The sequence below is a fragment of the Oryctolagus cuniculus genome, chromosome 8 (genome assembly GCF_964237555.1).
Source record: "Oryctolagus cuniculus chromosome 8, mOryCun1.1, whole genome shotgun sequence".
Classification (NCBI taxonomy): domain Eukaryota; kingdom Metazoa; phylum Chordata; class Mammalia; order Lagomorpha; family Leporidae; genus Oryctolagus; species Oryctolagus cuniculus.
The window spans coordinates 25,644,841-25,660,993 of record NC_091439.1 but is presented as its reverse complement, the minus strand read 5'-3'; the positions used below and the strand labels follow the sequence as shown (position 1 = coordinate 25,660,993).

Below are 16,153 nucleotides of genomic sequence, written 5' to 3'. Positions count from 1 at the left end.
AAGAGAAGAGAAGAGAAGAGAAGAGAAGAGAAGAGAAGAGAAGAGAAGAGAAGAGAAGAGAAGAGAAGAGAAGAGAAGAGAAGAGAAGAGAAGAGAAGAGAAGAGAAAATGATACATGTTCCTGCATTTCTCTACTGCCAATGGCTCCCTGGAATTACTTCCTATCATTTAATAAAGATTGAGAGTGGCCATAGGAGGCAACTGCCCCAACCTGCCATTTCTTAAGGACTACAAAGGCTTATAATTTACGCAGAGTTAGGGAAACAGACATGATGGCATAAATATCTATTTAAGAAACATCTGTGTATAGTGGGCATGTTCTGTATCACTTATTATAAAAGTCAAATACTTAACATTATTTAAGGTTTTAGGACCCTGACAACAAAGATGAATCTCTGCATTCAGGTATTCATATAAAATCGACCTTTAAAAATTCCAACAATTTCCCTGCATTTAGAAAAAGAACACCGGGCAGGCATTGTGGCATAGTAGGTAAAGTCACCACCTGTCATGCCAGTATCCCATATGGGCAATGGTTTGAGTCCCGGCTGTTCCACTACAGATCCGCTCCCTGCTAGTGGCCTGAGAATAGCAATAGAAAATGGCCCAAGTGCTTGGAACCCTGCCACCTACTTCAGAGACCTGGATGAAGCTCCTGACTTCAGCCTGGCCCAGTCCCAGCTGTTGCAGCCATCTGGGGAGTGAACCAACGGATGCAAGATCTGTCTCTCTTTCTCTAACTCTGACATTTAAATAAATAAATCTTTAAAACAAACAAACAGGCCGGCGCCGTGGCTCAATAGGCTAATCCTCTGCCTTGCGGCGCCGGCACACTGGGTTCTAGTCCCGGTTGGGGCGCCGGATTCTGTCCTGGTTGCCCCTCTTCCAGGCCAGCTCTCTGCAATGGCCCGGGAGTGCAGTGGAGGATGGCCCAAGTGCTAGGGCCCTGCACCCCATGGGAGACCAGGAGAAGCACCTGGCTCAGAAGCCATTGGAGGGTGAACAAACGGCAAAAGGAAGACCTCTCTCTCTGTCTCTCTCTCTCTCTCACTGTCCACTCTGCCTGTCAAAACAAACAAACAAACAAACAAACAACTTCGTTCTAGCTATGTAAAGTAACATGACATAATTTAATATAAAAACGAACAGTTTACATACCAGGACTTCTTGAATCTCTCAAGCAGGTAGGAGATTCCATATGAAGCAGGGCTTCAGCAGCTTCAATTGTCTTATCTGTACAGTGTGCATTGCTGCTATGAACTGATGCTTCCACTGGGGGAAAAACAAACTCTCAATTAAAAATGTGTTAGATACATTACTGAACTAAAGTACATCACTGTTTAAGAAACAAATATAAATTAAGTTCCATGCAAATAACTCTACATAAGTCACTGATAAATATTAATACTTATAAATTATTTAAAGAAATAATTTGCAAACCAAAATAAGCTACACTTTGCAAAATGTTGATTATAAAGCAACCAAAGAGGCAGTTTCTGAATCTTATCCAACGGAAAACAAAGAGAGACCCTTGAAATTTGAACTCTGCATCAATTTTAGGCCAAAACTAATTGGGTGGAAGCATGGGGGCCGGGCAGGGAGAGGATGGTTGCAGATTAACAATTCTGTGAAGTCAATCACGTATTCTGCTGTACTGCCATTAAAGCCACGAGTTACCTAGCAGAATCAGTCAGAAACACATTGTATTTCTCAGTTAACTCAAAGAATTAGTTTGAATCTTTCAGACACCCCCAGTAAAGAAATATATACCAGGCAGGGCTGCCTCATGAACCATAAGAACATGTACCACTCTAGTACCAGAGCACTTTTTTTCACAATAACCTTGCTCTCCAGAACCTTCTTGGGTTTTACCTAAGAATTTTTTTTTCAAGCTTCTTTTTTGCCCCATGAAAGCTTTTCTGATTCCACCACATTTTGACTCTCTCTTCTACAACTTCCTTTATGCTTTGCTGATTTAGTTGCTTGTGAAACATTAAAGGGTACAACAGTGATTTATTTGAGCTTAACAAATCCAACAGGTTGGGTTCTAGTCTCTGCCACTTTTTTGTTAACCTAGGCAAGCAACATAAACTCTCTTAAACCTCCATTTCCTCTTTCACAAAAGAGAAGTATTACTTATCTCAAATAGGTATAAGAATTAAATGAAGTCATTTCCATAAAAAACTTAGTACAGTGCCTGGTATATAAATAAGAACTCAATAAATGGTGATAATTTATCACTCCTCTGAGATTAAGCTTCCTGAAGTCAGGGGACTATCTGAACTCATCTTTTAAGTCTGTTGTAGTTCCTAATATAGAATATAGTAGACATACAAGTATTTATTTTATATACTAAATTAAGGGCAACCCACTGACCTTACAGGAAAACCGGCAATTCACAAAGCTACTATTTAACAAATATATTAAATTCACATTCTGACTTAAAAATATTGGACAGTTTACTTGGTAACAGGGTTCTGAAAAATGAACTTAGAGGCTTCTAATTTGATATATATTTCTCAAGTTGGAACTAAATGTTTACGAAATTTCACAAAATTCTATTACAAATTCTTAAGCTCTACACACTGAAGATATCAATCTTTTTCAACTGTTTCCAGGGAACTTTTAATTGGGGGGATGAAGGGATCCATTTAGTTTCAAAATTCACCAATCGCTAAAGCTTCAGCCTTAAACATCAGTCATTTGGAGAGCATTTATTTTACAAATCCAGGGACTGTTTTACCACCTGTTGCACATCATCCACACTCTCAACCAAGGTACTGGGTCTCTCCAGTTGCTCTTTCCATTTATGGAAATCTTCTCAAAGCTAAATGGTTCCAGAGAGGCAGCCAAACCTCTAAGTAAATCTATCTTTAGGTGACCCTGCTTACTCTTATCTGCTGCTTCTCCGAAGCAAAGAATTCAATCAGTGTTTCTAGTTCAAGAAACTTAATATTAAAGAGTAAAATGTGCTACCATTCTCAAGTATTTTTTTTTCCAAAGTGCCTCCCTACAATACTCACACATACTAACAAACCTTAGAAAGCCAATTCTCAGGTTTTGAAAGTTTATTCCAGGAACCATTCTCTTTTAAGTCTGACGCTGTAGTAATTTAGCTGTTGTCTTTGGTGCTATTAATAAACCACCCTGGGTAAACTAATTCCTTATGTAATTGTATTAAGACACACCCCGAAACTGCTACCGTATTAACATCAGAACTTCTTCAAGTATTCAGTAATAATACAGCAAAAATAATTTTATTTTTTAAAATGTTTTAAATTATAAAAATTAAATTTGTCTGAAAGTTACATTATTATGTGCCTGAAATTCTCAAGCACTTTGAGGTACATTTTTCAAAACCACAATTTCAGGTCAAGTTTATCTGTGGAAATTATGTATTTAAAAAGCTTATTTTCATGCTCATGAATTCTGACCTCAGCCTGCCATTCCCCCCAAATTCAACATTATTATACCCCAGAAGTATATATTTGCAGAGCAGTATACAAGCTTACTAAAATTTACTTATTCATACTTTTAAATTTAGGATGAAACTATAAAATATGCATAAATTTTCTATAGTTATCAACCAGGAGATCTAAAATTCTGTATACAATCAACAACAAATGGTGTTTGAATGTTTCTTGAGTATCTACTACATGCCAGGCCCTGTTCTATAAAACTGAGATACAAATATCAATAGATTTTCTGGCTTCATGAAACCTATACTAATATATAGTTCAGAATGCATCAAAAACCTAAGTGGAAGTGTAAAATAATTTAGTTTGCAAGCCAAAAGCTTGTTAAGGACAGCACTGCTTTCTTGTGATGTTTACTAATTTTACTTCTTATCACTTTTATTTACTAACTCAAATAACACTATGCACATGGAAAAACCTAAAAGCCTACTCTCAAATCAATCTACAATAATGTATCAAACGCAAGGTTTCCAAGACTACTTCACCCATTTTCTAAGTATGAGCACTACCTCTTCTTAACTACTGCTGACATAAGTTAGCAAACTATTTCTGATGACAGATATTTTAAAAATCTCTTATTGAAGTTTCTGAAGTTGTTAAACTTTTCAATACTGTTTTGCTCAGATTAATAATTAAATAAAATTTTAAATTGTGTACAATTCTTCAGGATAAGCATGAATTTAAGTTTATTCAATCAAAGTAAGCAAACTGCAACTCCATAACTCTTATTTAAAACTTGGATTTACTGGTACCTTTCTTGAATTGTATATAAAATTTATGGGAGGGAAAGAAATAAGCAATTCATTTGAGACAATGAAGCTAAAAAGTAGTCTGACAGGTTATTTTATAGTTGCCACTGAAAGTTGCTGCTGCTGGTCAATCCTTCTTGACAAAATAAATCTACTTTAATTTTCATCACAGTACCAAAAGTAAAACTTGCTTATGTCCTCTCTATTTACTACTGGTAAAAATCTTCTTGTTCCATTTCTATCTTTTTAATCAACCAGTGTTCGTATGGTAGACTATTCCAGACTCACTCAACAGCTGTTACAAAATACCAAACTTGGTAATTAAGTCTGACAAGAGGCATACCTCTCAGCTTTGCATAAGAGAACGCTGGCAATGGATCCAGTTCATAACTGTGTTCTCAAGTCAAAAATAAAATTTAGTAGCAATTTAGTTTGAGAGCAATGGAAAAAAACTAAAAGACATTTCATTGGATGATAGTGGTATTCTTCTACCAGGAACAGGATTGAATAATATTACAAAGTTACACTCAATTGCTGCAGCTGATTTACCACAGCTATCCTCTAATGCCCTGAGGCTATAAAAATAGGTGAGTGAAGAATATGACAAATGTAATGAAAAAGAAGAAAGGTAAAAGTCTGGAACTCTCCATCTTCAGCGTTTTCTCAGGGACCTTCTAATCAATATAGTTGTATTATGAGGTATAAAAGTGAAAAAGAAGTTACTTTCTATGTAAAGCTGTCAGATAAAAATATAAACCAAATATAATTTTAAATTTTCCAGTAGCCACATTTTAAAAACTATAAAGGTGAAATTAATCTTTCATTTAACCCAGTACATACTGTGATTTTATATATAATCAACATAAAAAAGTTGCCCATTGCTTCAGTTTTTAGATTTAAATTGCAATTTAAAAAATTTAAAATTTAGGCCGGCGCCGCGGCTCACTAGGCTAATCCTCCGCCTAGCGGCGCCGGCACACCGGGTTCTAGTCCCGGTCGGGGCGCCGGATTCTGTCCCGGTTGCCCCTCTTCCAGGCCAGCCCTCTGCTGTGGCCAGGGAGTGCAGTGGAGGATGGCCCAGGTGCTTGGGCCCTGCACCCCATGGGAGACCAGGAAAAGCACCTGGCTCCTGGCTCCTGCCATCGGATCAGCGCGGTGCGCCGGCCGCAGCGCGCCGGCCGCGGCGGCCATTGGAGGGTGAACCAACGGCAAAGGAAGACCTTTCTCTCTGTCTCTCTCTCTCACTGTCCACTCTGCCTGTAAAAAAAAAAAAAAAAAAAAAAAAAAAAAAAAATATTTAAAATTTAGTTTCTCATGTTTCAAATACTCAATAGCCAAGTATGGTTAGTGTCTACTGTATTGAACAGGACAGACCTAAACAATGCTGTAATGCAGTTATTCTCAAACTTTTTTGGTCAGAGGACCACTTTGCACTCAAAGAGGACTTCAATGAAATTTTGTTTATATAGATCATAACTATATCTATTTCTCATATATATTTGAAATTAAAACAAAGAAAATTCTAAGATATTTCATTTAAGTAAGCCTGCTATTTTGATTTATTATTTTTATGAGCAAGAACTTTCTATAACCAAAAAAATAGTGAAGGGGCTGGCATTATGGTATATAGTGGGTTAAGCCACCACCCGACATCAGCATCTCAGACGGGCACTGGTTCCTTCCTATCCCCTCTGCTCCACTTCCACTCCAGCTCCCTGCTAATGTGCCTGGGATAGCCCAAGTACTTGGGTACCCGCACCCATGTAGGAGACCTTAAAGAAGCTCCTGGCTCCAGCCTGGCCTAGCTACAGCCACTGCGGCCACTGGAGAACAAACCAGTGGATGGAAGATCTTTCTCTATCTGCCTTTCAAATAAAGAATTAAATATAATAAAAAAAAGAAAAAAAAAGTGAGTAGCTTTGGTTTTTACATTTTTGTACATTTTCTCCCTCTGCCTTTCAAATTAATTAATTAATTTTTAAACATAGTGAGTAGCTTTGGTTTTTACATTCTGCACATCTTTTGAATATTTGATTTAATAGAAGGCAGCTGCATTCTCCTAGCTCCTTTTTCATCCAACCTGTTGAAGTATCACATCACATGACATCTAGAATACTTCTCTGTACAACTGTGAAGATGAAAAGACAAATAATAATGACTTCATATTATGAAGGCTTTGACTTCACAGATCCCTTAGAAGGCTCCCAAACTGTCAGAATTTTTCTTTTTGAGAAGTACAGCTATAATTTATCATCAAATATAATTAATGACTACCAAATTATTTCCTTCCGGTTTAGTTTCTAAACATAAACACCAGCATGTGGATGGAAAATTATGATTCGTATCTGTAAGAAAAATAGTATCTGTCCACTTAAATGTAAAAGGTTTTTAAAAGCTTTTCATAAATATTCATTTGCATCTTTTTGGACATTCAAGCTATAGATAACACAAGAGTCACATAAAATAATCGTTAAGAACACTCTGCTGTGTGCCCTTTTTCACCAACCAAATCTGTTTCTAAAGATAACTGTTTTATCTTGAATTATCCTAATTGATTATTTACACTCTGAGGTTACTCTGCAATCTCATCTTTTTGTTGTAACTGCTGTTGTGAATTTTAGTACTAATGCTGCAATGAATTCTTAAAAGTAATTTCCTAAATGCATTTTCAAATACGTTTTTGAAAAAGAAAATGCCATTCCTCTAGTTTTCTATCAAGATATGCTTTATCTTTCCACATACTCATAATTGCTATTTTTTTTCAATTTTGTGACCTTTTCAAGATTGATACAGGTTCATTATCCCTAATCTGAAAATCCAAAACCCAGCATGCTGAACTGTTAAAAGTCAATGCAAATATTCCAAGATCCAAAAAAATTCTGAAATTTGAAGCATGTCTGGTCCCAGTAATAATTTTTCAATTTCAAGTTTCACATTGAACTTTGACAAAATAGACAAAACTTATTCTGTCAGTGAAAATATTTAGGCTAAACTTCCAGAAAAATTTTCCCCTTCATTTAATAACTGCATTTGTAGAGCAAAACTTCTGGTGACCTTGTTTCTCAAATTAAAAAAGAAAAATAAGGGAACCAGTTAAGGAAAAGTACACATGAAAACAAGAAAACAGGATATCTTATGCTGAAAATCTTTCAGAAAATCCAGATTGTATATACACAATACTCTGACATAAATATTAGGAAAGTAACTGCCAAACATTTCTCTCATGTACATATAAATTAAAAATTAGCCTACATTATTAAACATTAAATTATTAATTAACTGTATCATAGACTTAATTCAACATATAATTATAGCCTCAAGTTCCAATTTGGCACCCACATATGTTATCAAAGATCGGTTAAAAGAAATCAACTTCCCAATTACATAATAACCTTTAAAGATGTACTCAAGGTTGAGGTGTAATTATCAACAAATCCAAGAAAAACTGAAGGCATAACTTCCCGCTAAATATATCTAAACATATTTCTTGCAATCGTAGAGCTTTAAAATTCAATAGCGATCATCTAGTCAAGCCTGTCCTCTCACAGAAAATAAAGCCCTAAAGAAATTAAGTCAGTAGCACACAACTAGTTCTGTGAGAGACAGATGTAAATGACAACTCCTGACTTCAGGGTCAAGGCTTGTTCTCATGCATCATGTTGCCATGTGAAGTTTTATAGAGTATGTCAAATCTTTACCACAAAAGTTATCTTGTATGGTTAAACAGCAGTGATTTTTTTTTAATTAACAAGTTTATTTATATCACCCTTTACTCCAACTCCTCTACAGGATAAACAGTGATAGCTAAAGGAATGCGTGCACATGATACTTAAGCTTTTCTAAGAGAAAAATGTAAGCAAAAATATATCCTCTAGTTCCTTAACTTGTAACAAATAGTGGTGATAATAATAATGCTTTAAGACTTCATACAACAATGCTAATAACCTCCTTACCTCATCTAGAAGCTTTCCTAAGTATCAGTCTACACTAGTCAACCACCCATTATAGCCATCACTATAGCTACTTTTACATTTACGTAGTTTTTTTTCTGTCTTTTCAATCAGTAAAATCTTTGTGAAGAATTCTAACACTTGACGACCTCTCTTAAGAAGACAACAAGTTATCATTCTTCCCATTTTCCAAACACCAAATGTACCACCATTCTTCTCCCAACACCACTGGAAAATGGCAGCAATAAAAATTTAGAACATCAATCAGTTTTCTGGGCCATCTTTCTTCCTCAGCTTTTAACTCACTGAATGCATCTTAGATAACATCAGCAAATCTGTCTCAAGTTTTCTTCTGAAATACGAGCTTGTAAGAGAGCTTCAGATTACATGAACATGATGGAGAAAATCATTATATGTAAAACTTACTATCTGCAGATTATCATCATGAAAGAAATTTTAAGTTACATACAATGCTAAAGAAATGCTGGAAAACACTTAAAAAAAGAAACCCTTTCAAAAGAGAAAAGTTACATATTTTCAAACTGAAAACTGTGTAGACCCATCCTCTCAAGCACAATATCTCCAGGCCACATTCAGCTTCACTGATAGCTCCAAAGGCTAAAAAAAAAACAAGCTTTCCATCAGCAATATGAGGCCCTTTACAGCATTTTTCAAAGTTCTTACCACAGGGACTACTCTACAGATCTAAGTATTCACAGTTACTGAAACATCTCTTGAAACACACATTCGGCACTCACAGAAGTTATTACTAACCCAACAATTCTAAGTATTGTATTACCCATAATGTAAGGCCACAAATTCCATCCCTTAATTCGTATTATACGTTAACAATTCACTAAAGAAACAACTTCTTGTTGTGCTCTACTCCACCTCTTATTAAAATGTCAGGTTTTTTTTTGCTCTGACCAGAAAGTAACTGTCAAATTTTTAATCACGACTCAGAAGCTGATTTTTTGGAGATCTTTCAAACACACAATATTTACATCCTCTAGACTAAAAGTCCATTCATCATTCTGTATTTTATCACACATATGGTTACACGTGTTAGTTCAGACTTTATCTGTACTGAGACTACTTCTGCTGAATTTGGAGATACACGTGTTCCTGAGTTTCCCCCAGCCCAACTGACTCACGGATTCTCGCCGGCCAACTAATTTCAAGCCCACCACCACCACCACCACCACCACCTATAAACAACTGCAAAGAGCCCAAGACCATTCACAGCACTACTGGTATTTCTCATCTTCCCAATCTCATCGATGGCGACAGGAGACATGAGAAGGGACGTACGTGGTTACGACTACACCAAGCACCAGTAGTGCAGCACTACTGCACCGACCCAGGGCCCTCGCTGCACGGTCTGCTATTAAGGAAAGCTGCTTTTTCTATGTAACTTAAGTCCGTGCCCTTCCGCTGCAGCAGTGGCGCCGCACATCCCCCACCCCTGCAGCCACTTCCGTGTTTACACTCCTCTTCCCTCCAATTCCATGCGTACATTGTCAGCTTCACTCCCGCCCAATCTTCATTGGCCCAGCGCTGGCCCGTAGTCCCGCCCCCAGGAGCTAGCGTTCTTATTTGGAACATCGCAGAGAGCGGATTGGAACTGGAGGCCTGTCAATCGCGCCCGCTCTGTCCTCTCCGAGGCGCTTCCGCTATGGTGGGAGGTTTGGGGGGGAGGGGAAAAGGGGCAATTCCGTGCAGAGACTTCCCTAGGGCCAAGACTCCCTCCCTCCCCGCCCCACTGCTTCGCGTTCACCCCCCGATTACAAAAATAAACCTCCTCGGATGCCCCAACGCTCCCGGCCAGGGGCATGAAATACGCCCGTGTCCTTCCCGTTCTCCCCCTGGAAAAGCCGCCCACGAGGGAAGGGGCACAAACCTAGTTTCTCCGGCCACCCATTAAACGAGGAAAGGGAGGCGGGCCCCCGGGAGAAACAGCATCGCGGTTACTCAACATGACTAAGTGACCCTTCCAGAACCGTTACTCCAGGGACGGCACAATGCGGGACGTGTGGAGGAGGGAGGGTCACCGCGTTTTTTGGCGGGTACCGGTGCACCGGACATCGCCCGGCGCTGCCTAGTCCATGCGGAAGTCGTGGTTCCGCGGACCCCACAAGTCTGGACCGAGAGGGCGGCGGGGCGGGCGATCGTTTCCCTAGACGTTCCCCCCGAGGAGCCCGCCGCCCCCGACCGCGGGCAGCAGCGGCCTCTCCGGCCAGACAGCGTGGCAGGCGCAGCCGAGAGACAACAGCTTCACTCACTTCCTGGTTCCGCGGCAGCTGGGGTGAAGCGCACAACTCACCCGCCCCCGAGTCCCCAACTTAACCGCGGCTCCGCTCTCCGGCACCCGCTGCCAGCGCTCCGCCCGGCAGCTGCCGCCGCCGCACGCCGAACCCACCCCGGAGCGACAGCGCCGGCTTCCAGGCAGGTTACTCTCCAAGGTGATCACTTCCTGATTCGTCGCCTCCATTACTTCATTCACTCCCCCCTTCCCCTGGCCGCCCAGTGCCTGTGGGTGGACACTGTACCCCCTGCACTGACCGCTCCAGGGGAGTCACCCCGCCTTCTGTGCACCCCCTCTCCTGCTGCACCGATGCACAGGAGAAAAGTTCCCCTGCCCTTACCGGCCCGGATGAGCAGATCCAGCTGGTTCGTGGGTCCCTCATGCAGAGACGTCGCCATGTTTATCCCGGGGCTGGAGCTGCTGCTTCACATTGACTTCCACCGTGAGCAGCGGCGGCAGGGGAGGAGGCGGAACCCGCGGCCGGAGACACACGCCGTGCGACCGACACACACTCACGCACTCGCACACACTCCGACGCCCGGATCCTTGCGCGTCCTCCGACAGGAAGCCGAGGCCGGCCCGCCTCCCGCCGCCGGGCTGAGAAACCCCACCACCTAACGGCAGGGGCGGCGGCGGCGGCGGCGGCGGCGGCCGCCCCGGCTGGCGACGCGATCCTTCCGCCCCGCGCCCAGACAGGAAGTCCCGGACGCCGGCCCCAGAGCGGCCGTAGCCCGCGGCCGGGAGACACCTGAGGCTGGGACGCTGCTCCCGGGACCGCGGCGAGGACACGGCCCTTCGGCAGGAAGAGGCACATTTCACGCCCTGCGGAAGAAAAGTCTACAATCGCCCCCCCTCTGGAAAACAGCCATTAATCAAATTTTCTTCCTGGAAGCGTTCGAATACCTAGTCCCGCAGCTGTAAATAAAGATGGCTTTTTAACTTGTTTTGGCCTTTTCAGAGCTTATGCAACATGCAACCAGTTCTCCTGAAAGCAGTGCATTTTAGAACAGAAGCACCAACAAAAAGTCATACTAGAAAACACTCTGAAAGCATTACTAGCAAAGCGAGAGGCTTCTAACTACTTTGCGAGACCGCCTTCATCCTTTTCTTTTGACAGCACACTAAATGGGTATTAAGTAAACAACAGAACACACCAACCTCTCAGGGATTAAATTAGACTACTCCAATTTGCTGAGCATGAAATTCATGTACCCTTTCATTTCTGTTTGGTTGACGTACTCATTTAATTGTCATCTCAAAATCTTTGCTAGAAACTATTTGTACAAAGTACCCTGCATATTAAAATATAATAGGGAGATAAACTGCCGATTTATTTTGTATAGATTTCATGATCAACGGGAAATCAATAAAATGACAGGGACTTCCTTAAATCCTGGCTTCAGGGTTTCATAATAAAAATTGTTTGAAACCAAACGTTGCTGTAAAGTTGTTTGTACACAATTTACTTAAGCAGTGCCTCCTGTGAAGTTCAATAAATATTTGCTGAATAAACACCAAAAGCAAAAAAAAAAAAAAAAAAAGCTCTGGCAGTTACAAATTAAAAATATGAATTAAGGTGACATAAACTTGATGTGAATTAACTAAATTCCATCTATAATAGAGAAAATTTTTTCAGTGGTAATATTACTGCAGTGTCACTAGAAATCTGCCCAGTATCAGTGTAGTAACAGAATAGAGTCACATACCCCATGGCCCCCTTTTTTTTCATTTCTTCTAAATGTACCTGTGTTCTCTTGGCCTTTTCCCCTAGTCCTAACACTAAGATCCCTACTCTCCCAAAAGAGCCTGTGCGTCACTCCCAAAGTACAACTGCCCTTAAACCAAATTAGGATCTATGTCTTGGATTGGGTAAATCTGCCATGTATGGGACAAAAGGAACTGAATGACTGGTAGCTTTTATTTTTCATTGCTCATAAACTTAAAATGCAGATCCTCCACTGATAGCACCAAAACCAGCTTCCATGTAGGGAGATGGGAAGTAATATTAAAGAGTAATTGCAGGCTTTAGGCAAATCATTGAATTTGATAACATCTGAATTTCTATTATTTCTATTCCTATTAATTGGTAGTTTTTTATGTATTCTGAAAAGAAATGCATAATGTAAGTCAAAGGTGTATTTCTTGTAGAGGTACCAGGTCAAACGTGGCTCAAGAAGTAGTCTTTCTTTTTCTTAAGATTTATTCATTGAAAGAGTTACAGAGAGGAGAAATGGAGAGACCTTCCATCCACTTGTTCACTCCCTACTTGGCCGCAATAGCCAGGGCTGGGCCAGGCCGAAGCCAGGAGCCAGGAACTTCATCTGGGTCTCCGACATGGGTGGCAGGGGCCTAAACACTTGGGCCATCTTCCACTGCCCTCCCAGGCCATTAGCAGGGAGCTGGATCTGAAGTGGAACAGCAGCCAGGATAGGAACCAGCATCCATATGGGAAGCCAGCATTGGAGGCGATGGCTCCACCTGCTACACCATAACACTGGCTCCTAAGTAGTAGTCTTTCTAATGTTGAAAAGAATCAGTTTGATTCACACTTTATTTTTTAATTCAATACTTAACTTTATTTTTAAGTTTTTATTTACTTGAGTAGCACAGAGAGATCCCCCATTGTCGGTCACTCAGGTTACAACTCAGTTCTCCCATGAGGGTGGCAGGGATCCCAACTAGTTGAGCCATCACCTGCTGCCTCCCAGAGTGCACGTTAGCAGGAAGCTGGAATCAGTAGCCAGCCCAAGAATACAACACAGGCACTCCAACAGGAGAAGCTGGCATCTTAACCAGGAGGCCAAACACTTGCCCCCATAATACGTAACTTTTATCTTAAAATTTGCTTTGGAACTATATCTGAAGAAGTGAATCATGTATATGCAGCATCTTCAAAAAGTTCATGGAAAATGCATATTATGAAAAACTGATGGATTTAAAAAATTTTTGCATCAAAAATAAACAGCTTTTAATTCCATTTTCCATGATTTTTTTTCCCGTTTTATTTGAAAGAAACAGAGACAAGCAGGGGAACCTATTCCATTCACTGATTCACCACCCACCCGATGCCTATAGTAGCTGGGATTATGCCAGGCTGAGCCAGGAGAGAGAGAGAGAGAGATTTCCATTCATTGGTTCACTCCCCAAATTGGCTACAACAGCCAGGACTGGGCCAGACAAAGCCAGAAGCCTCAAACTCCAATTGGGTCTCCCACATGTGTGGCAAGGACCTAATCACTTGAGCTGTCAATGTTGCCTTAGGGTACACAATTGCAGAAATCTGGAATCAGGAGTGGGACTGGCACTCAAACCTAGGTACTCCAATATGGGATTTGGGCATATCTACCAGAAACTTGACCACTGCACAAAATGCCTACCCTGGCTTCCACAAACTTTTTTTTTTTTTTTTAATTTTTTGACAGGCAGAGTGGACAGTGAGTGAGAGAGAGAGAGAGAGAAAGGTCTTCCTTTTGCCGTTGGTTCACCCTCCAATGGCCGCCGCAGCCGGCGCGCTGCGGCCGGCGCACTGCGCTGATCCGATGGCAGGAGCCAGGAGCCAGGTGCTTTTCCTGGTCTCCCATGGGGTGCAGGGCCCAAGCACCCGGGCCATCCTCTACTGCACTCCCTGGCCACAGCAGAGAGCTGGCCTGGAAGAGGGGCAACCGGGACAGAATCCGGCGCCCCAACCGGGACTAGAACCCGGTGTGCCAGCGCCGCTAGGCGGAGGATTAGCCTAGTGAGCCGCGGCGCCGGCCCACAAACTTTTTGAGGTACCATCAAAAGGTATCAACTTCATATTTCAAGCTCCAAAAGAATAACAACTATATCATTGCATAATATCTATTATTTACACACACACACACACACACACACACACACACATATAATGCAGAAAGATTGCAAAATAGTCCCATATAGTTAAAGCTCTTATGAAAACAAAATTCCCAGGGCCAGTGCTCCATGGGACAGCAGGTTAAATTACTGTTTGAAATGCTGGCATCTTATATCACAGTGCTAGTGGTAATCCAGCCTGCTTCACTTCTAATCCAGCTTTCTGCTAACACACCTGGGAAGGCAGCAAAAGATGACCCAAACACTTGAGCCACTGTCACCCATGTGGGAGATCAGGATGGAGTTCAAGGCTCCTGCCTTTGGCCTGGCGCAGTCCTAGCTATTGTGGCCAATTTGGAGAGTGAGCCAGTGAATGGAAGATTCTCTCTCTCTCTCTCTCTCTCTCTCTCTCTCTCTCCTCCCTCCCCCTCCCTCTGTAGCTCTATCTTTCAAATATATAACTATTTTTTAATAAAAAAAAAACACAATTCCCTGGGCTTTAATGCAATTCTTTCATGATGGTGTAAGCAGGCTTTCAAAAGTCACCAATACTTTTTTAAGAGACCAATAATACTATATTGGAAGTAACAAGAGTTAGCTGCTGCTGGAATTATCCAGTGGCACAAATTTTCAAAAAAGCAATGTGTACTATATCAAGAGTCTAAAAGAACTCAGCATTTTCTGACATAAGAAGTTCATCTCTGGGGCCTATTCTGAGAAAACAGGAATTCCATTCAATGGATTTTTCAAGTTTGAAGAACTTTTAATGACATGGGAAAATATTAAAAATAGAAGGGCAGGTGTTTGGTACACAGTTAAGTTACTGTTTTGGATGACCACATTCCATATCTGAATGCCTGATTGAAGTCCTGGCTCATCCACTTCTTGTCCAGCTTCCAACAAAGGCATACCCTGAGAGGCAACAGATCATGGCCCAAGGACTTGGGTTTCTTTCTTTTTTTTTTTTTTTTTTTTTTTGACAGGCAGAGTGGACAGTGAGAGAGAGAGAGACAGAGAGAAAGGTCTTCCTTTGCTGTTGGTTCACCCTCCAATGGCCGCTGCGGCTGGCGCACCACGCTGATCCGATGGCAGGAGCCAGGTACTTATCCTGGTCTCCCATGGGGTGCAGGGCCCAAGTACTTGGGCCATCCTCCACTGCACTCCTGGGCCATAGCAGAGAGCTGGCCTTGAAGAGGGGCAACCGGGACAGAATCTGGCACCCTGACTGGGACTAGAACCTGGTGTGCCGGCACCGCAAGGCGGAGGATTAGCCTAGTGAGCCGTGGAGCCGAAGGACTTGGGTTTCTGCCATCTATATGGGAGACTCAGATTGAGCTCTGGGCTGTTGCAAGCATTTGGGGAGTCAAACAGCAGATAGACAAATGTTTTCTCTACCTTCCAAATAATGTGAAAATAAAAAATTTTTAAAATATGTACATGTGTCATGATTTACATATATATGTAATTTTCTATACAATATGCCTCAAATCACATAGTAAATATGATAATACAATTTATTAAATGTGTATTTGTTATATATATGCACTTATATTCATTTTTAGGACGCTGGATCATTTAAGACATCAGTGTCATGAGTTTGATTCCCAGTTCCAGCTCCTGGCTCAACCTTCCTGCTGATGCAGACCCTGGGTGGCAGCGGGTGATGGCTCAAGTAATTGGGCTCTTGTTACTCACATCAGATTACTTCCTGCTTCAGCCTGGCATAACCCTGGCCACTGTAGGTAGTTGGAGAGAAAAGCAATGTAGGTAGTTGGAGAGAAAAGCAATGGATGAGGGATCTTGCTCTTGCACTTGCTCTCTCTCTTATCAAATAAATAATAA

The 16,153-nt window shown here is 41.5% G+C and overlaps 1 protein-coding gene across 45 annotated transcripts in view; it reads right to left on the bottom strand.

The window, feature by feature from the left end:
• The window catches only part of ELF2 (E74 like ETS transcription factor 2), a 113,388-nt gene that overhangs the window by 15,371 nt on the left and 81,864 nt on the right, over window positions 1–16,153 (bottom strand). For 35 of the 45 annotated variants that reach the window (XM_070047565.1, XM_070047561.1, XM_070047560.1 and 32 more), the window contains one exon: window positions 1,159–1,272. In XM_070047565.1, coding sequence (XP_069903666.1) covers window positions 1,159–1,198 — 40 coding nt within the window. In that variant the 5' untranslated portion in view covers window positions 1,199–1,272. Of the gene's footprint in view, window positions 1–1,158; window positions 1,273–9,486; window positions 9,732–10,075; window positions 10,191–10,820; window positions 11,260–16,153 lie in introns of those variants that run through there. The other 10 variants (XM_017347337.3, XM_051819459.2, XM_070047566.1 and 7 more) reach the window with 8 other exon arrangements.